Genomic DNA, 22,183 nt, shown 5'->3' with positions numbered 1-22,183 from the left:
TTTTTTTTTTTTAGGAGAAATTTGGAGAGAGTGAGATATAGAAACCTTGTTTGTGTGTGTGCATGTATGTGTCTGCGTACATGCATGTGTGTGAAGAACTCTGAAAACCTACATCTTTTGGGCTTTATATATAGATCTTTGAGAAATGCTTTCTGATACCAGCCAAGTGTTTGATTTGCAGGATATGTGTGTGTGTGTGTGTGCATTTGTGTGTACTTATGAGACCAGATTACTCTCACCCGCCTCTTTGTGTTTTGGACTTGTGGTTTGTGAGAAATGCTTTAAGATAATGAGCCAACTGTATGGTATGTGTTTGTCATACGTATTGATATTCACATCATGAAGACCTGGGCATGCTGTCTCAAGATCAGGCAGATCACAGTGCAGTCTCCAGAGTGTGTAGTTTGCTTGCTGCTGAATAAAAGCGAGTGACAACACACGCACATACACATCAGAGGAGGAACGTTCCCTGTTGAATAAAAGCAAGTGACAACACATGCACAAACACGTCAGAGGAGGAACATTCGCTGTTGAATAAAAGCGAGTGACAACACATGCACAAACACGTCAGAGGAGGAACATTCGCTGTTGAATAAAAGCGAGTGACAACACATGCACAAACACGTCAGAGGAGGAACATTCGCTGTTGAATAAAAGCGAGTGACAACACACGCACATACACATCAGAGGAGGAACGTTCCCTGTTGAATAAAAGCAAGTGACAACACATGCACAAACACGTCAGAGGAGGAACATTCGCTGTTGAATAAAAGCGAGTGACAACACACGCACATACACATCAGAGGAGGAACGTTCCCTGTTGAATAAAAGCAAGTGACAACACATGCACAAACACGTCAGAGAAGGACCGTTCGCATCTTTTTCAGAGTTACCTGCCATTGCGCCCACTGGCTGCACTCTGTTGGTCTCTGCGTTTTGTGCCTGTTTCTGTGTTTATCCTGTTCTGATTTGGACATTTTTTATATCTGTGTGTGCATTGTATTTCAAGGACTCCGAAGGTCGGAACAGTTTTTATCGTTTTTGTTTACTTTTGTAACAGTTTGACATTTCATATTCTTCACGTTTGTGTTTTTATTTACAAACTGACAAATGAATGCTGCTCACCTGACCCTAATCATCGCGTCAGCGATCATCTTCGCCCTGCCTACGACACTCTCCGCCGTTTGGCACGTTTTTCACGTACCCAGCCCTCTCATACCGTCTGACCTCTGCTCTCATTTGTGCCACTGTCACCATGGCGAACAGCAGTAACATTGTAGGGTTGCTGTCAACTATGTCATGGGTGAAGCAACACCCACTTTGCGATGACACGACTCAACGCATCATCAGTCTGGGCATCGTCAGATCAAAGACAAACAGGGGAACCAGAGCGGGCAGACTTCACTGTTTGTGTGGCCCTGTCTCCTGTGCTGATCGTCCTGTCTCCGATGTCTGCCCTGCTGTTGCTGTGACTGTCACTGACAACCTCAACATTCATGTTCAAGCTGACTCCTTTACTTCCTGTGACACTGTCCTCTCTGACACTTTTCCAAACTGTGGTGTATCCTTCCACACCTGTCTCACCTCTCGGACCTTTCTCTTCCTTCGCACTGTCCTCCACTGCTCAGTCACCACCATCTCCGTCTGTTGCCTGTCTGTCTGACTCACCTGATTCACCATTAAATTCCTCTCAGCCTGCCTCTGATCTCTTTAATGCCTGTCTGTTCAATGCTCAGTCTGTCTGCCCTGATCAAAAGACTGACTATATTTCTGATTATATTTTTGAAAATAGCTTTGATATCGTATTTCTTACCGAAACCTGGCTAAAATCACAAGGTCATGAACCCATACTGTAACAACTGACCCCCTCTGGATACAAAACCAAGTCACTTCCTCGACTGTCTCGTGGAGGTGGCATCGGCATCATCTACAGAGACATCTTGGAGTCTTCCCTCTCCTTCTCCCATAACCACGCCTTTCCACATGATACTTTCGAAATGCTCGAAGTCACTCTCAGTGTCGCCAGTCACTCAATCATCTTCTGTTGTCTCTATCATCCTCCTCCTAGTCGTAAAAACAACTAACGTCTTCTCTGTTTCACGATGAGTTTCGAACACTACTTGATCACTATAACTTTCGTTCTGGCAAACTTATCATCCTCGGGGATTTCAATTTTCATTTCGACAACCAAACCTCCACTGATGTCAAATGCCTATGTCAATCTCTGTCCAATCATTCTCTATCTCAGCTTGTCACAGAACCAACACACAGATTTGGCCATACATTGGACTGGCTCACCACATGTGACTGCTGTTGTATTCTTGCTTAATATTTCAAACTTACCAGAGCAAACAAATCTGTTACTTGCTGCAACCTAAAATCCATCAACATCAACAGTTTTTCTTCTCAAGCTGCTGAATGTCTTTCCAAATTTTCTTCCTGTACTGACGTCTCCACACATTGCAACACTGTTCTCTCTCAACTGCTGGATGAACATGCTCCCCCCACTACCCTCATGCTGTCTGATAGACCTTCCGTCCCATGGCACACAGAAGACATTTGACTTGCAAAATGCAAACGTCACCAGTTGGAACGGCGATGGCGATCAACAGAACTGAAAGTCCACAACCAGATCTTCTGAAAACAAACAAATAAAGTTGTAAAGTCTTTTGTGCCTGAAAGAATTGACATAAGCAGCATTTAAATGAAGTTGCATACCTTGTACATGGAGAGATTTACCACTCTTTATTGTTTAGTAATCATTTACTCTCCTAGCTTCATTATTCTCTCATGTTGAGTCAAATAACCATCAGGCCAGCAGTGTGTTTGTTCTGTATTGTCCATATATTCTGTTTAGCATATTCAGGATTAAAAGGTTATGCCAGTCTTGAATAAAAAAAATAAGGTAAAATAAAAATAAAAAAGAAGCTAATTTGTGTTTGCACATTTCTTCTGTCATTGCTGCTGTGTGCACATGTCAAATGATCAGTATAAGGACAAGCCCAGAGCTTCCCTTTTTTGAGGAAGTATCTGGGTTTGTTTCAGTGTACCTTTTATTTACCTGTGTGGCACAAGCAGTATTGACTTAAGTTGTTTACCTTATGCAATGAGAGAGTTACCACTCTTTATTTTTTTTAATCTTGTGTGCATGGTGTTCCATAGAATGATGGCTGATGCAGCAATGGCTGTGGTGAAAAACGTCACGAAGAAGGTGGACGTTCTCAAAGTGGACGTAAGTGTTCAAAACTGATTGAAAATCACTGAATTTCTGTCATGTAATCTGGTGTCATGTAGTGTACCATGCCAAACAGATGCAGACTAGGCCATTTGCCACTATTGGTTTCCTCTGTTTGGCCAAACTTTGTGGTGAACTCAGTAATAAGACATCTCACCGTCAAGCCCTGACATAAGTTTTTAGAACTGATTGAAAATCGGTCAGTGAATCTCTGTCATATTAATCAAGCTAAACAGAAATATTCAAAATTTTGAAAATCAGTCAGTCTTTCTAAATCAAGCCCTGATATAAATATTAAAAACTGCTGGAACATCCATGAATCTCTGTCATATATTATGTACCGGTAAATCTGACCACATAGAATCAGGGAGGAAGACATGGGTGTTTTTCAAAGAAACTGAAGATTTCAAATCACAGCCTTTTGGCTGCTGTAAGAGACTCTTTGTTGACGCTTGTTTCTGTGCTTCAGTTTATGATGTGTTCACATAGCATGATTTTCATCAGTCTGATGGACACTAGTCTTGTGCTTCATCTGACATGTCATGATGCAGTGACAGAGCTTTGTCTGTTGGTCATATAGCTCATGAACTTGATTATATTGGTATCAGTTTCTCAAGGAGCCATCACTTCAGTCTTACAAATCTATATTCGCTACACCACATCTGTTAGGCAGATGCACACCACAGCATAACCCAATACGCTAGTCAGGCCTTGAGATTGATTTTCCAGTCAAACGTAGGAGAAATAGCAAGACTGGATTGAAACCCAGGCTCTTACAGACACTATATTGGCAGATGAGCATCTTAACCGTTCTGCCACCTTCCTTCTGGCTTAAAGAAGTTTCAGTGCACAAGCATTGTGCGTTTGGAGGGAAGTTGGGGAGGGACTGATGCTGGCTTTATGAAGTATCATATTTTATAGACTATATGGCAATACTTTTTTCCCTGAGTTCATCCCATGTGCTTTATGATACAGTGCATCCAGTGTGCAGCTGAGATCTCTCTAAATGAAGCTGTGAATAAAAAAAAAAAGCATCATGTGCAGGTTGGTGTTCAAACCCAGAAGTCTGACATTATCTGATTCTGAAGGAAATGGTGAATCAGAATTAAAACTACTCATAAACAGTCCACTTTCAAACAGCTCACATTGATATTTATCTTTCTTGCTTTAATCTTTTTTTTTTACTTTTCAATATTCTTTTCCTTTGGCCTATAATGTGTTGTGCCTTGTTCATTGTTAATTCAATATTCTTTTCCTTTGGCCTATAATGTGTTGTGCCTTGTTCATTGTTAAATTCGTTTTTTCTTTCTTTAAATGTAAGTGGTGCACCTTATGTTATGAAGCAATTTGTTGTCTGCAAAATACAGATGTGTATGAGGTTGGTGGTGCTGAAAAAGCACTCTGTATTGTTGTGCTGGTGTGGCAGGGAGGCGAAGGGAAGACCACGTTTGCATTGTGTGGAATGGAGATTGGAGCGTACAGGGATGCCGAGGACAGAAAATCCAGGTCAGTGTTGGTTCTTGTTTAGGGTGGGGAAGGTGGGTGAGGGCATGTGTGTGTCAGGGAGGAGATTCAAGGGTGGGGACGCAGTGGGGAGATGGGTCAGAGGAAACAAGGAGATACCCACGTCATGCTGCCGGTCTCCACTCTGGTGGGTACACTCACTCACTCTGCCTCTATTGTTGTCGCCTGTAGTGGGCTTAGTGGGTGGTGTCCTCTGCATGTCGAGCCAAAACAGGCACTACTGAACACCACTGAAGTGACTCAGCAGCAGTGCAGGGTCTCCTCTGGTGTGTGGCCTTCTGGTGACCTATCATCAATAGTTCCCTGCAGACTGCCAATGCTGAGACTGTGATGGATGAACCTGGGTGTGGCCATGTACAGGGGGCCTCAGAATAACTTCAATAAGTCGTTTGGGAGTAATGCACTGAGATGATGCAGTTGATGGGGCAGCAAGATAATTTTTCATATAAGTAATAGTTTTTTTTTAATTAAAAAAAAAATTAAAGTTGTTACCAGGGCTGAGGCAAACAGGTTAGCATCAGAACTCACACATTGGGGGTCGGTGGTTTGAAACCTGTCAAAGGCTCGGCATTGTGGGAGTTAGGGGTTAAAACTGGTTCCTACCCAGAGCTGAATGTGCTGTGGACTTAACCCATTCAACTCTGCTGAGTTTACTGCCTCGGCAGGTTTCCCACCATTTTGATGAGGTAAAAATCAGAATATACAATGACATTGACTGGTTTTTCCTTCAAACTGACGTGTTGACAAAGCTGGAAATACTGTAGAATTAGTTCCCTTTGTTTGCAGTTTATGCGTATATGGGAACATGGAAACCATTTGAATGAAACGAATTTCACGTACTAGGAATGCTCTGGCACAGGGTTGAATGAGTGAAATGGGAAAACTGGGACCACACAGTTTTCTCATCCACTTTATGGGAATGTCTTTGAGTGTTGTCTCGACATGCTGCCTAATGTTAATGGTGTCTGTTTCTCTTGGATGTGATCAACACCAGGATATATCATTAACAAAACCATAGAATTTGCAGCGGTATGCAAGGATAAGTGAACAAAGAATAACACAAACGTTTCCTGTGTTTTTTTAATGTTGGTGCAATTAAATCTCCTTACTTTGCTCTTTAGAAAAGTCTTTTTATTTTATCTTAAACATTAATGGGTTCTCTATTGCAGCATTTTCATTACCTTTATCTGCGTTGGTCATCATGAAATGGGGGGAAAAGTCACAAATCTCGAAACCTTTCTTACTTTGCTCTAACGGTGAGCTTAGATTGTTGTTCTCCTCCTCTTCCAACTCTTTGTATTGTATTGTATGGGGTTGTATGGTATGGTATTCTAGTGTGTTGTATGGTTTGGTATTGTATTGTATTGTATTTTACTATGTTGTACTGTGTTGTATTTTATTGTTTTACATTTTGTCACAACAGATTTTTCTGTGAGAGTGGGAGAGTGTTTTAACGCAGTCTTCTTTTTTTTCAGCATGTGCCAGTTTGTTATATCTCCATCATGCTTCTGGGTGTGTTGTTCTTGTTGTTGTTTTTTTGTTGTTGTTGTTTTTTTGTCACTGATTCCTTTTTTTTTTTAACCTCAGGTACTGGTATTTCGGACCTCTCAAATCTCGCTGGACCTACGTGAGCACAGCCATGAAGACATGGCCACCAGCGATGAAGGCCAAGGTCACATACGTGGAGGCGACGGAGGAAAATATGAAGGGCGTGGGCAGTGAAGATGTGCAGCTGCCCAAGAAAACCTCCTGGAGTTTCTGGAATTTCTTGTTACGGAGGCCCCAAGGTGAGAAGAATCATTTGGTTTAGAAACCCAGTACTGCCAGTTAGCTCCCCTGCCTTTCCCCACAGAGAACCCATTTGTGTGGGTAATAGATAAAATCACCAAAAAACAAATGTTAGAATTTATCAATTGAAAGCTTCCAAACTGATCAGTAACATTATGAGTTAGCTGGGAACAAAATATAAAATTTCCTCCCTTCTTATGCTATCAGACAGTGAGAAGATGAAAGTATCTATATTTTATGTTCAAAATTTGCATGCACTGATGACTTGTGCAGAAAAGCACAAAGAGTTTGAAACAGATTAGATTCAGAATGATATATAGCCACTATAGGTCCCCTTCGTCTAATTCTATTGTCTACCTTATAACGAAGATGAAACCGGGTCAAACACCATTGTTGACACACACTGTTCACATGAACCAATCACCACAAAATAACTCTTGCTCACAAGCACAGCAACACACACTGCATTTATTGGTTGCAGTGGAGAGTGGAAAGGTCATTTAACATTTTCTTAGCTCATAACTTCATTATGGAAATTAGGTGCCACTCCAAAAATTCAAAACTATCTAAGGCCCCAGTTGGTGCCCCTTCATCTGAAATGGTTGTGAACAGTAGGGTCCTGATCAGGGCCTTTCATCCACAGTAAGTTAACTGCTGAACTGTGGTGAAATGAAGTCAGTGTGGTGTGAGTGTGAAGTGCAGTCAGAACACTTTGTGTACCGTAAAGTTCGGTCTATTGAGCGCACTGGTATATAAGCCGCACCTGCTAAATTTTGGAAAAAATTAAACTTTATACATACATAAGCCGTACCGGCTTATAAGCCGCACTTATTTCCGGTACCGGAACACATACTGATACTACAGAAAAGCTGTCGATACTGTAGGTTATGAAATAAACACAAGCGTTAAACAACACAAAGAAAAGCAAGTGAAAATACTGCTAGTGCCACAAAAAAAATAATAAATAAACACAACGAAAATAAGACCCATAATTTAGGGATAGTCACATTTATTCAACGTCATCCTGCTCACTGAATCCACTAAAATCTTTGTCTTCAGTGTCCAAGCTGAAGAGAACCAGCACAGCTTCCTCCACCATCTTGTCACTGACTTCAGCCTCGCTTTCACTTCATGAACATGAAGGTGGAGGTCGCTGCTGGTTCGTCGCTTGCACTGTTGTCTGCTGGGTCGATCGCCTTCAATTTGAAGGCTGCATCATAGGCATAACGTCGCGTTTTCGGCATGATGAGGGTGTACGCTTGAGCCGAGTAGAACTGAATGCTGATCTGAAGGCTTTAATGTGTGCGGATTTGATTTATAAAATGTGAACAGTTAGCACACTATCCTGAAGATCATCCAAAAATTCATGGACAGAAATCATGATTTTAATGAGTTAAAGGGCAGCTAAGAATAGACGAGAATGTGACACTCCCGGGATCGTTAAAATCCGCAAATAAGCCGCATCATTGTATAAGCCGCAGAGGTTGAAGCTGGGGTAAAAAGTCGCGGTTTATAGACCAAACTTTACGGTACTTGTAAGGGGTGTTAACACTTTGGAGACGCTTGAGCATCGGCATTCTGTCTGCTCAAAATGACGTGCCAAGGCTCAAGCATTGGTGGAACATCAGTTTGTTTTTCAAATACACTAAGCAACGTTCAATTAAAGGGAAACTACACCAGCTTTTAGAGTGACCATTTTCCTACATGCAGTTCTTTCCCTTAGACTGTAAGTGGGGCATAAATACTACTTTTCAGTGTTGTTTGGACACATATTAAAGGTTGCTTTTTCAACAAAAATGGCGGCGCAACAGTCTTACTTGTTGTGAGAGGCAATATGATTTGTGACACAACAAGGTTCAGACATTAAACCTGACCTTCTAGACACTGGTGACAATTTTTTTCAGCATTTGTTGCAGGTTGTACCAGAAAATGATCTTGATAGTGACAAGTTTTGTAACTGGCCCCTACGACTGTGAGCACTGTACACAGTTTCCTGTTTTTCAGTATTATGTGACATACTTTGTTTCTGTTTTTCAGTATTTTGTGACATACTTTGAAATATTTTTCCAAATACTAGCATCTAATGAAAAAAAGTTTTAAAAAGTTGAAAGAAGAGATAGTAAACTTTCAAATTATGTTTGATTTGTATGTCTATGTCATTTCTTGAAAGTGTGCTGAATTTTTCAAATATGGCCACAATATCCCATCACAGCAAAATGACTTTGTCCATTTAACTGCGTCTCCATAGTTAATTATGTTGAACAAAAGTCATGCAGTCTCAAGATCAAGAAGCCCAGACACAGAAAGACGACTGACATCTTGACCTGTTAATTCAGTCTCAGTGAGGTGACAACACTTTACTGATGATCATACTGGGCAGCAGCAGATAAGGGGTTAAGAGGAGTATTTTTAGGAGACAATTTATTGTTCTACCTCCAGGATAACAGAACATTAACAGATCTGTTAACAGTTTGCAGTGAATTACTTTATAACAGAACAGGAATCCAGCTATTAAAGCACTAAACATGATTTAAATGAATTTACTGTAAATCAACACACTGAACATAAAAAAGAATTGTTATTCACTAAAGTGAATTACTGTCAGCACAAGATATACTTTTTTCCCACTCATACAATTCATGAACTGACACCACACATATTGATGAATTCTCTATCCATACTATCTCGTATTTCATGACCGCAAGTACCACTTTTGTTCATCTGTATTTGTGCATTTTAGTGAACATTCATGCATGCATATGTTGTGCCTGTAGACAGGCATCTGTCAATCTCTGGAGACTGGATTTGCACAGTGGGTGGTTATTGATACAGAGTTGTGTGTGGCTGGACAGGTCAATACAGGAATGACAGTCCCACCCACTTTGTGCACAGGTGAAGTCTGATGCTGGTCTGTCTGTCTGGCTTGGGTCCTTTCTCCTCAGTCTCTGTGTGGAATGCTGGGCAAGCTTCTCCTCAAACATGGAGAAGCCTTTCTGCACTGATTGCCTCCCAGCTGATCATTGTAAAGATGCAGCTTCCCAGGTGTTCAGGTCAACATTGAAGGCCTTTATAGTGCAGTTGGGGTCTGCTTGTGGGACGTCCCACCCAGTAACAGTTCTCTGTGAAGAGATCCTTGGGAATCTGACCATCATCAGATTGCGCTGTTTGACCAAGCCAGTGCATGGGTCTCTGTTTCAGCATGTTGAACATACTGAGCATTTAGCTCTCTCCAGGATGGGGTTGTCTGGAACTTTGTTGTGCCAGGTGATGTTCAGGATGCATTGAAACAGCACACGTGAAAGGCATTGAGCTTTTTGTTCCTGTTGGGCACGTAGGGTCCAGGACTCACTGCTGTACTGGAGGGTACTTCCAACACAAGGCTTGTAGACTTGGATCTTGGTGTGCTCCGTCAGCTTCCTGTTTGTCGGATACCCTCTTTGTCAGTCTGGACATGGTGGTAGCTGTCTTGCTGATACGTTTGTGAGAGTGAGAGAATCTGAGATGTGCCAGTACGTAGATGTATGTTTGCTTTGAGATCCATGCTCTGCATTGCGTCATGGTTTCACTGTGACAGAGGTGCAGGCTGAGGAACCGACTGACATGAAGACAGATGAAAAAGACGAGGAAGAGGAGCGAGTGGACAAAGAACTGTCAACAGTGGAGCTCACTCTCATGTCTCCAAATATGACTTTGGAGCAGGTTGGTTCTCACATCTTCTGTCTTCAGTTTGCCTTTTTGAAACTAAGGAATATGCTAACAAAATACAAACATAATCAGTTTTAAAAAAGAGCAAGCAAATTAGTGCATTTAAAAAGAAGCAAATACAGGCATTTGCTCAGATCAATCAAATGGGATGCATGTGAGTGGCATGTCTGTTTTTGTGCTTATGTGCATTAAAATATATGTATCTGTGATTGACTTATGAATCTGTGATTGTTATCTTCACATTCCATAAGAGCGCTGTGATAGCGATAGTGTGTGTGTGTTTTTGTATGTGTGTATGTATGTATGTGTGTATGTATGTACGTATGTATTAGTAATGTTTATAGTATCGGAAGCAAGTTGTGAGCCTGGTGTGTGCAGGACGTGCCAGGAATTCACTTTGAAGTGGGGCCAGCCGACCCATCAAAGACGGAACTCATCTCAGAAGGGTAAGGCTTCAGCCTTATGATGGCTCACACACAGCAAATACATCAGATAACTACAAAAAGAAAGTTGGCCTAGTGATAACACGTTTGCCTAGGAAGTGAGAGAATATGAGTGCACTGTTTCAAATCCCACACTCGCCACTATTTTCTCCCCCTTCAGGCGGTCAGGAGTGGTGCTCTGGATGCTAGTCATTTGGATGAGATGATAAACCGATGTCCTGTGTGTGGCATGCATTCAGCACATATGAATGAACCCAAGGCAACAAGAGGGTTGTCCCTGGCAGAATACTATATTAAAATCCACTATGTTTGGAAGACAAATACACGTGCAGGCAGAAAATAATGGGTGGTGCTCTCAATGTAGTAACATGCTCTCCCTGTTGTTTTTTTTCTCCTCAAATTGACAAGTGTTGACAAAGCCAGAAATACTGTAGAAGTTAGTAGCCTTTGCTTGCACTTTATGCATATATGTAGGAAACCCATTTTAACCCCTTGGCTGCCTATATGACAAGATAACCTGTCACGCAGTCAATGTATCGCTTTCGACCTGTCAACGAAGGAACTGCAACTGTTTAATACCAACTGTCATTTCCTTGCTCTCTATCGCAGGCAAGATACTTGCCAGGATCTTACTAAACCGCCTCACAGCACACCTTGACCAAGGTCATTTGCCTGAGAGCCAATGTGGATTCCGGAAAGAGCGCGGAACCACCGACATGGTGTTTGCTGCAAGGCAGCTGCAAGAGAAATGTCAGGAGCAAAATGCTGCTCTGTTCTCCACCTATGTTGACCTCACTAAAGCCTTCGACACCGTGAGTAGAGAGGGACTGTGGAAGATAATGGCCAAGTACGGATGCCCTCGGAAATTTATTTCCTTGGTCAGCCAATTCCATGAAGGCATGCAGGCTCGAGTCCAGGACAATGGTGAAACATCTGCTGCTTTTCCTGTCACAAATGGTGTCAAGCAAGGCTGCGTCCTGGCTCCAACACTGTTCAGCCTCATGTTCTCTGCAATGCTTACTGATGCCTTCAGAGATGGCGATGTTGGAATTGGCCTAAAGTACCGAACAGATGGCAAGCTGTTTAACCTCAGAAGGCTTCAAGCAAAAACGAAGGTCATGACAGACATCATCAGAGACTTTTTGTTTGCTGATGATTGTGCCCTCAACGCTGGATCTGAAGCTGACATGCAACTCAGCGTGGACAAATTTGCCACTGCCAGCAGGAACTTCGGCCTTACCATCAGCACGAGGAAAACTGAAGTTCTCCATCAGCCAGCCCCAGGGAAACCCCACGTTGAGCCCAACATCACAGTCAACGGTCAGAGACTCAGTGTGGTGGAGCGGTTCACATACCTTGGCAGCACATTGTCACAAAATGCGACCATTGACGATGAAGTGAACGTCAGGATTGCAAGAGCAAGCGCAACTTTTGGTAGACTCTATGCAAATGTCTGGAACAGAAGAGGCATTGGTCTTGAGACCAAACTAAAGGTGTACAGAGCAGTAGTTCTCCCCACACTACTGTACGCCTGCGAAACTTGGACAGTGTACCAACGACATGCCAAGAAGCTGAACCACTTCCACACAACATGCCTCAGGAAGCTACTGAACATCAAGTGGCAAGACAGGACCCCAGACACGGAGGTACTTGCAAAAGCCACCCTTCCCAGCATCTTCACCATCCTGATGCAGTCCCAGCTTCGCTGGGCTGGACACGTGGCGCGCATGCCAGACCATCGGCTGCCCAAAAGGCTCTTCTATGGCGAGCTGCAACAAGGGAAGAGATCACACGGAGGTCAGAAGAAGCGCTTCAGAGATACTCTGAAAGTCTCTCTGAAAGCGTTTGATATCAACCCTGACTCCTGGGAGGAATCTGCAGCGGACCGTGACAAATGGCGCACTGCTGTGCACAAAGGTGCCAAGTTGTGCGAGGCCAACAGGACTGCTGCAGCTGTTCAGAAGAGGCAGGCCAGAAAGTCACGGGCAAACAAGCTCCCTGACAATGATATGCCTGTTCTTGTCTGCCCCAACTGTCAGCGAACATTTCGTGCGCAGATTGGACTATTCAGCCATCTGCGCACTCACAGATAGATTCATGAGCATCCCCCCCCCCACCACCCTCCCCCCATCCCCCAGCTGGATGACAACAATGGTCATCATCGATCTCGATGGACACACACCACCAAGTGGGGCATAAATACTACTTTTCAGTGTTGTTTGGACACATATTAAAGGTTGCTTTTTCAACAAAAATGGCGGCGCAACAGTCTTACTTGTTGTGAGAGGCAATATGATTTGTGACACAACAAGGTTCAGACATTAAACCTGACCTTCTAGACACTGGTGACAATTTTTTTCAGCATTTGTTGCAGGTTGTACCAGAAAATGATCTTGATAGTGACAAGTTTTGTAACTGGCCCCTACGACTGTGAGCACTGTACACAGTTTCCTGTTTTTCCTGTTTTTCAGTATTATGTGACATACTTTGTTTCTGTTTTTCAGTATTTTGTGACATACTTTGAAATATTTTTTCCAAATACTAGCATCTAATGAAAAAAAGTTTTAAAAAGTTGAAAGAAGAGATAGTAAACTTTCAAATTATGTTTGATTTGTATGTCTATGTCATTTCTTGAAAGTGTGCTGAATTTTTCAAATATGGCCACAATATCCCATCACAGCAAAATGACTTTGTCCATTTAACTGCGTCTCCATAGTTAATTATGTTGAACAAAAGTCATGCAGTCTCAAGATCAAGAAGCCCAGACACAGAAAGACGACTGACATCTTGACCTGTTAATTCAGTCTCAGTGAGGTGACAACACTTTACTGATGATCATACTGGGCAGCAGCAGATAAGGGGTTAAGAGGAGTATTTTTAGGAGACAATTTATTGTTCTACCTCCAGGATAACAGAACATTAACAGATCTGTTAACAGTTTGCAGTGAATTACTTTATAACAGAACAGGAATCCAGCTATTAAAGCACTAAACATGATTTAAATGAATTTACTGTAAATCAACACACTGTACATAAAAAAGAATTGTTATTCACTAAAGTGAATTACTGTCAGCACAAGATATACTTTTTTCCCACTCATACAATTCATGAACTGACACCACACATATTGATGAATTCTCTGTCCATACTATCTCGTATTTCATGACCGCAAGTACCACTTTTGTTCATCTGTATTTGTGCATGTTAGTGAACATTCATGCATGCATATGTTGTGCCTGTAGACAGGCATCTGTCAGTCTCTGGAGACTGAATTTGCACAGTGGGTGGTGATTGATACAGAGTTGTGTGTGGCTGGACAGGTCAATACAGGAATGACAGTCCCACCCACTTTGTGCGCAGGTGAAGTCCGATGCTGGTCTGTCTGTCTGGCTTGGGTCCTTTCTCCTCAGTCTCTGTGTGGAATGCTGGGCAAGCTTCTCCTCAAACATGGAGAAGCCTTTCTGCACTGATTGCCTCCCAGCTGATCATTGTAAAGATGCAGCTTCCCAGGTGTTCAGGTCAACATTGAAGGCTTTATAGTGCAGTTGGGGTCTGCTTGTGGGACGTCCCACCCAGTAACAGTTCTCTGTGAAGAGATCCTTGGGAATCTGACCATCATCAGATTGCGCTGTTTGACCAAGCCAGTGCATGGGTCTCTGTTTCAGCATGTTGAACATACTGAGCATTTAGCTCTCTCCAGGATGGGGTTGTCTGGAACTTTGTTGTGCCAGGTGATGTTCAGGATGCATTGAAACAGCACACGTGAAAGGCATTGAGCTTTTTGTTCCTGTTGGGCACGTAGGGTCCAGGACTCACTGCTGTACTGGAGGGTACTTCCAACACAAGGCTTGTAGACTTGGATCTTGGTGTGCTCCGTCAGCTTCCTGTTTGTCGGATACCCTCTTTGTCAGTCTGGACATGGTGGTACATGTGTAGCTGTCTTGCTGATACGTTTGTGAGAGTGAGAGAATCTGAGATGTGCCAGTACGTAGATGTATGTTTGCTTTGAGATCCATGCTCTGCATTGCGTCATGGTTTCACTGTGACAGAGGTGCAGGCTGAGGAACCGACTGACATGAAGACAGATGAAAAAGACGAGGAAGAGGAGCGAGTGGACAAAGAACTGTCAACAGTGGAGCTCACTCTCATGTCTCCAAATATGACTTTGGAGCAGGTTGGTTCTCACATCTTCTGTCTTCAGTTTGCCTTTTTGAAACTAAAGAATATGCTAACAAAATACAAACATAATCAGTTTTAAAAAAGAGCAAGCAAATTAGTGCATTTAAAAAGAAGCAAATACAGGCATTTGCTCAGATCAATCAAATGGGATGCATGTGAGTGGCATGTCTGTTTTTGTGCTTATGTGCATTAAAATATATGTATCTGTGATTGACTTATGAATCTGTGATTGTTATCTTCACATTCCATAAGAGCGCTGTGATAGCGATAGTGTGTGTGTGTGTGTGTGTTTTTGTATGTGTGTATGTATGTATGTGTGTATGTATGTACGTATGTATTAGTAATGTTTATAGTATCGGAAGCAAGTTGTGAGCCTGGTGTGTGCAGGACGTGCCAGGAATTCACTTTGAAGTGGGGCCAGCCGACCCATCAAAGACGGAACTCATCTCAGAAGGGTAAGGCTTCAGCCTTATGATGGCTCACACACAACAAATACATCAGATAACTACAAAAAGAAAGTTGGCCTAGTGATAACACGTTTGCCTAGGAAGTGAGAGAATATGAGTGCACTGTTTCAAATCCCACACTCGCCACTATTTTCTCCCCCTTCAGGCGGTCAGGAGTGGTGCTCTGGATGAGATGATAAACTGATGTCCTGTGTGTGGCATGCATTCAGCACATATGAATGAACCCAAGGCAACAAGAGGGTTGTCCCTGGCAGAATACTATATTAAAATCCACTATGTTTGGAAGACAAATACACGTGCAGGCAGAAAATAATGGGTGGTGCTCTCAATGTAGTGACATGCTCTCCCTGTTTTTTTTTCTCCTCAAATTGACAAGTGTTGACAAAGCCAGAAATACTGTAGAAGTTAGTAGCCTTTGCTTGCACTTTATGCATATGCATATATGTAGGAAACCCATTTTAACCCCTTGGCTGCCTATATGACAAGATAACTCGTCAGCGCAAGCATGTACGCTTTGCTGCCACAATGATGAGATAACTTGTCATCGAAATATTCTAACTTGTCCTCGGTTTGCATTGAGTTCATTGGCAGAAACACTGGTAGATTTAGCTTGGGGAATCATTCTAGATTCTATTCATAGCTAGAAAATCCACTACGTCATGAGGCAGTCCTTTATTTGAATATTTTGGTTGGGTTACTGCCGAAGTGTTTGTGCCTGGCTCCTTGCTTGCTCAGCAAAATGTCGGACACCAAGAGATGCGATCGACCAAGATTGCTTTCGTTAGCTGATGCTCAGAAAAAATTGATGCGTCATCAGACGATTTGATAGAAAATAAAGAGAGCAACGAAGAGACTGGCCAAGATAAAACTATCAATGAGTGATGCAGGCTGTACACCTATAGCAGACGACAGAAAGTGACCGAATTATTAGCAGGACACACTGTGAGTGATGTTCTTGGCACTCAGCCAACGCAGTCTAATGAGAACTGTATAAAGTGTCTGTCTGAGAGGAGTGAAGAGGAAGGGGGTGGAGACCTGTGAGAGGGGTGAAGAGGAGGGGGATGGAGACTGAGGGGGTGTGGCCTCACATCCATGTTATCACTTGGAGAAGTCACAATGTACTGTGTTTCTGTCTCTTTTTTTTATTGAGGTTGTTCTAGTATAATTTGTGTGTACAGGTATTATGCATTTCTCCAGAAAATATTATATGATAGTGTAAATTACCTGACTGATGTTTGTAATGAACAAGTTGAAAATGTGACAAAAAAACAAAACACTGATTTCAAAACAACAGCATGTCACTGAAAATTTATGAAATTGGAAAAAAATCATGTGTTTTGTATTCTTTATTCATTTATCTTTAAGAAAATGTATACTTTTATGGGTCTTTCTCCAGTAACAAACAGCATAGATTTTTTTGAAAGTGTATACCCGTTTTTTGTGCAAAAAACCCTGGCAAATAGATTTCACTTAAATCTTATTTTCCTGGCAGCGAAAGGGTTAATAAAAATAAATTTGACGCCCTACCAATGATCAGGTGCAGGGTTGAGTGAGGTAAGTTTTTGTTTAGTCTTTCTGCATCAAAATTGTTGACACTTGGGTGAAGTTCTGAATTATTTGGCTCCATGTCACTGTCACTGTCCATGAAAACTTTCTCCGCCAAATACCTCTGAGTTTTCAGCATTAACATTTTACTAAAAACTGCCAAATGCAAATCAAACGGGCGGAATGCTGCTGAAGGGAAGTAACTCATGAATGATGGTATGGACTGAGAAGATACGGATACAAATGAGTTTGTGGCGTTTACTGTTTCCAGTATAAGACAAGATACAACTGAACTGTCTGTAAATGCACAGAAATTTGGTGTGGTCTTAGTGATGCTCTGCTGTTGAAAGAGATCTCAGAATGTGTCAGCAGTGAGGTAAGCATTGAGTATGTGAGCTGATTCCGAGTATCCATCAGGAGTCACATTTTCAGATGCATGTAGTGTGCTGACAGCTACACAGGTGAACAAGTCATGTCTTGTAGGTCAGAGATGGTGGTGATGACAGTTCTCCAGTGATCTAGAATTGTCTTATATCTAACTGTGGAGTTTAGCCAGAACAAGGAGTGCAACAAGCTTGAAAATAAATCTGGCCCCATAGGTGAAGGAAAGTAAACAATAATCCCTCCCCATGCTGATAGCACCACTTCCCATCTCTTGCCTCTCTGCTCCTTTCTTTGCAGGCAGTAACTGCTCAGGGCAAGACCTCTTCTCTCTATAGCCTATAGGGGAATAGAATAAAGTGTTTAAGAGTCCAATCACTTTTAACTCTGGATGTAATGACAGAACTTTACTACAGCAATTAGAGGTCCAACCAGTGTTCTCTCAGGATGTAATGACAGAACTTTACTACAGCAATTAAAGGTCCAGCCACTGTTCTGTCTGGATGTAATGACAGAACTTTACTACAGCAATTAAAGGTCCAACCAGTGTTCTGTCTGGATGTAATGACAGAACTTTACTACAGTAGTTAAAGGTCCAGCCAGTGTTCTCTCAGGATGTAATGACAGAACTTTACTACAGTAGTTAAAGGTCCAGCCACTGTTCTGTCTGGATGTAATGACAGAACTTTACTACAGCAATTAAAGGTCCAGCCACTGTTCTGTCTGGATGTAATGACAGAACTTTACTACAGTAGTTAAAGGTCCAGCCAGTGTTCTCTCAGGATGTAATGACAGAACTTTACTACAGCAATTAAAGGTCCAGCCAGTGTTCTCTCAGGATGTAATGACAGAACTTTACTACGGCAATTAAAGGTCCAGCCACTGTTCTGTCTGGATGTAATGACCGAACTTTACTACAGTAGTTAAAGGTCCAGCCAGTGTTCTCTCAGGATGTAATGACAGAACTTTACTACAGCAATTAAAGGTCCAGCCACTGTTCTGTCTGGATGTAATGACAGAACCTTACGATATCAACAGTATTATTACAAGTTTTGTTCCATTGATGGTTGCAGCTGGAAGAGAATGAAGAGGCCATACCCAAAGTACGGTGGTGACAACAACGAACAGCTCCTTGTGAAAGACGTCAGCATTCAGTTGGACCTGCCAGAACAGAAGGAGGGGGTATGGCTTGACCTAAAACAGTGACATATTGCTTTTACACATGTCATTTTGTGTTTTTGTAGATATACTGCATTTACCACTGTTGTTTTGTGTTTTTGTAGATACAGCATGTACAACTGTTGTTTTGTCTTGTTTGTCATTGAAGCTGGCAATTATATTTTTTACTCTCCTGGAAGGATGTCCAAAGAATGGTTGAAGTACATAAAGGATGTAATATTTCAACTGTTGTTTTAAAAACTGAAATGCTGATGTGAAAACCAAATTATCAGTTTTCTTCATTCAAAGACCACTTTTTGTATTGATTGAAATCAGATCTGATATTGTTCATATTTGTGTAATTTCTGTCCAAGCACAGAATAAAGCCCTCTTGGCCAAGGGAGTGGGTATGTAGCTTGGGTAAGACAGTCTCCACAGTAATCAAACTGTAGTCCAGATAGTTGGGACAGCAGTTGCCTCCTCATCCGTTCTGATGGTTGAAGCTGGACTTTGTTAAATGTGAAACATGCCCAATATTTAAACTCTACTGATATGAATGATCAGTGTTTCATCAACCACCAAATTACATCATCTTATTTCTGGGCATGGCATGGGTCTCACATACCAAACAAACTGCAGTAAACTGCAGTCTTAAAAGTTTTACAGCTTGCTTTTCTTTTCTTTCTTTTTCATTTCATGCTTTCCATCCTTTACTCTTTCCCTTTTCCGTCCTCCCCATCCCCCACCCTTTTTTCTTTCTTTCATTCTTTCATTATTGTGTATATATTCTGTCCATGTGTGTATGTTTGTCTGTGTATGTCATTGTAGGTGAGGGAGGGGGAGGGGGAACAGATTGTTCATTGGAGGGAGTTTATAAACAGTTTTTTTTTTTTTTTTTTTTTTGCGAACTGCATATATGTATGTTGTTATTATCATTATTATTGTTATTATTGTTACTGTCATCATTATAATAATTGTTATCATTGTTGTCTTTTACTATTATGATATCATTATTTACCATGTTCTCGATTTGCTGTGCTTGCAGGTGCCCCCAGTGTGGTACAACATTGATGGAGAATCATTTGAAGCCATTCCAGTCACTGTCTCCCTGTTGCAAAAGAAACTAAACTTTTTCTACCCTGTCTATGAACCCTCAATAGAGAGCAGTTGATGGCTTTCAGGCCTAGGTCTTGGGGAGTGAAAGAGTGGAGAGAATGTGGAAACTGAATACATAGGCAAATTGGATTTAGTGGCAGGTGAATATTGATAATGGATGAATCAGGAACAGGCGAATCAGGAATAGATGTATAGAGATTACACCTGTGTCATCAATCCACAACGCTAACCACTTCGTCACGGCAGGGAGGTGAGGGGAATAGATGGTTTGACCGTATATTGAGAGGCGAAAAATGTAAAGGGGGTCAACTCTTGCTGGTGAAAGTGTATTTCTCCGCTTGATTCTGTCATCAGTGATCAGTCTTGGCTTGGTTTTGGTTGTGTGCCTACTCCCAATTTTGGAACAAGTGTTTGAAAAATATTCATGTGTTGTAGTTTGGTTCACAGCTGTGCATCCAGCCTCTCTCCACCCACAATGTTTCCTTCTTTGTGTGTGTGTGTGTGTGTGTGTGTGTGTCAAGCACTGAACTGTTGTTGACATTTTCAGTAGTTACACTCACAGCTGTGTACCATAAGTGGCAATTTTAGGAGCTGGAAAGCATAATGTTTTCAAGCAAATTTTACCTTCAAAGAAACTGACTTTTATAACTTTGAACACAAAATTGAAGTATTTACAAATCAGGCTACTTTTTACTGAAATGGTCTTTGATCTACACACACGTATATATTTATCAAAGACATATTTTTCTCTGTTTGTGCATGTGTGTGTGTGTGTGTGGTGTACATGCATTTCAATTGTGTGTTTTCTTTTCTTTCTTTTGTTTAACGTCTGTTCACTATAAGATGAGGGAGAAAATTTCACTCTTAGTGCATAAGTGTGTGTGTGTGTATGTGTATATGTGCATACCTATCTGTATAGAGGGAGTAAGAGACCAGAAACTTTATGATTTGTACCAGTGTTAAGTACTGGTGATATTTTACTAAGGTAATTCTTTTTAACACTCAAACATAATTGTCATCATATTTATTGTTCTTCCTTCCTGTTAGCTATGGTGTATAGCTTCGTGCATTTTTTTTCTTCCTTTGGACCAGAAAATATGTTTAGAGAGAATGTGTGTAAAAAAAAAATTTTAAAAAAATGAACATGGTTTTCTGTTTACAACGCCTTAGATTTCATTTCATTGAGATTCATTTTAGAAAACAAGAAGAATATAACTGTGTTTGCAGGAACAAGGATAAAAAATAATTCTTGTCACGTTAGTTGGATGTGTTTGCATCTGAAGTGAGGATGTTTGAGTGTGTATTTGTGTTCAAAGAGAGGATCTAGATATGTGCATTTCAGTGAGGATATAGGTATGCATTAAAGTAAGATCTAGGTTCATGCATTTGAATTCAAGTGAGAATCTAAGTATGTGCATGTACATTGTACATTTAAAGTGAGAATGTATGTGGGACAGGTGTGTGCACAGTTCACATTCTGAATGGAAACATGATGCGACTCTTTTTGCTGCAAGACTTGAAGTTGTAGTATGTGAAATAAAATTCATTAACAGTATTTTGTGTCATTGTTGGTGTGATGGAGGCAGGTATGTGCATGCATGTGTCTATATATATCTAAAAGCTGCACACCTGTCACTTTTGCCAATAAAATTCATCTTATTAATGGAAACCATACTTAAAAGTAAAGGTAAAAGTAACAAAAAACAGTTCAGATATTCAAACAAAAATAACATTTGGGAAAGATTCATTTCCAACAATGGCACATAAATTATCATGATGTCCATTTGAACTGATTCTTAAGATCATCATCATTTCATTTTTTAATTGTAATGCTACGTTTGGTCAGTATGATTTTTTTTTTTTATGCTAAACCTGAGATCATCAATATTTTTTTTCTATTTTACTTAACAATGTAAAGAAATGTACTTGCTTATTCCCATTTGACAGTGAGTACCACATTGAAAGGTAATATTATGTACACTTACACACACATACACACCCAGTCACACACATACGCACACACACACACACTCACTTTCACACACACACACACCGGAAAGTGTCTGAGAGCAACTGAATGGATACTATAGTGTATCATGTAGGAGGAAGGTGGCAGGATGGTTAAGACACATATCTGCCAATACTGTCCGTCAGGGTTTGAATCCTGCTCTCGCCCTTTCTCCCAAGTTTGATTGGAAAATCAAACTGAGCATCTAGTCATTCGGATGAGACGTTAAGCCGAGGTCCCATGTGCAGTGCGCGTTTAGTGCACAATGAAAGAACCAATGGCAACCTAAGTGATGTCCTATAATGAAATTCTGTAGAAGTAATCCACCCCGATAGGTACACAAAATTAATAATCATATATACACGCAGTCAATGCCTGACAAAGCATGTTGGCTTGCTGTCAGGCATCTGCCTGGCAGATGTGGTGTAGCATATATGGATTTGTCCGAATGCAGTGGCACCTTGAGAAACAAACTAGTATATCATGTACAGTGCTTCTTCTCCCATCATACCTGGCTTGCAGTCAGGGACTATAACAATGACAGTAGGCTCATCGAACCTGGAAGAATCCACAAAGACAAAGCTCAAAACCTTGTTTGGTATTTAAGACAGGCCAACCACAGATAACTGTAGGA

The 22,183-nt window shown here is 41.4% G+C and overlaps 1 protein-coding gene across 1 annotated transcript in view; it reads left to right on the top strand.

The window, feature by feature from the left end:
- Positions 1-21,077, top strand: part of LOC143283846 (acylglycerol kinase, mitochondrial-like) — a 28,724-nt gene extending 7,647 nt beyond the window's left edge. The window contains exons 8-17 of the mRNA XM_076590222.1: positions 3,163-3,232; positions 4,662-4,741; positions 6,347-6,546; positions 10,122-10,246; positions 10,631-10,698; positions 13,070-13,125; positions 14,706-14,869; positions 15,262-15,329; positions 18,341-18,449; positions 19,471-21,077. Coding sequence (XP_076446337.1) covers positions 3,163-3,232; positions 4,662-4,741; positions 6,347-6,546; positions 10,122-10,246; positions 10,631-10,698; positions 13,070-13,125; positions 14,706-14,869; positions 15,262-15,329; positions 18,341-18,449; positions 19,471-19,596 — 1,066 coding nt within the window. The 3' untranslated portion in view covers positions 19,597-21,077. The remainder of the gene's footprint in view (positions 1-3,162; positions 3,233-4,661; positions 4,742-6,346; positions 6,547-10,121; positions 10,247-10,630; positions 10,699-13,069; positions 13,126-14,705; positions 14,870-15,261; positions 15,330-18,340; positions 18,450-19,470) is intronic.
- Positions 21,078-22,183: the final 1,106 nt, after the last annotated feature.

This window comes from Babylonia areolata, chromosome 7 (assembly GCF_041734735.1).
Source record: "Babylonia areolata isolate BAREFJ2019XMU chromosome 7, ASM4173473v1, whole genome shotgun sequence".
Lineage (NCBI taxonomy): Eukaryota > Metazoa > Mollusca > Gastropoda > Neogastropoda > Buccinidae > Babylonia > Babylonia areolata.
Note: the sequence above shows the minus strand (reverse complement) of the source record. Positions and strands in the feature narration are given on the sequence as shown.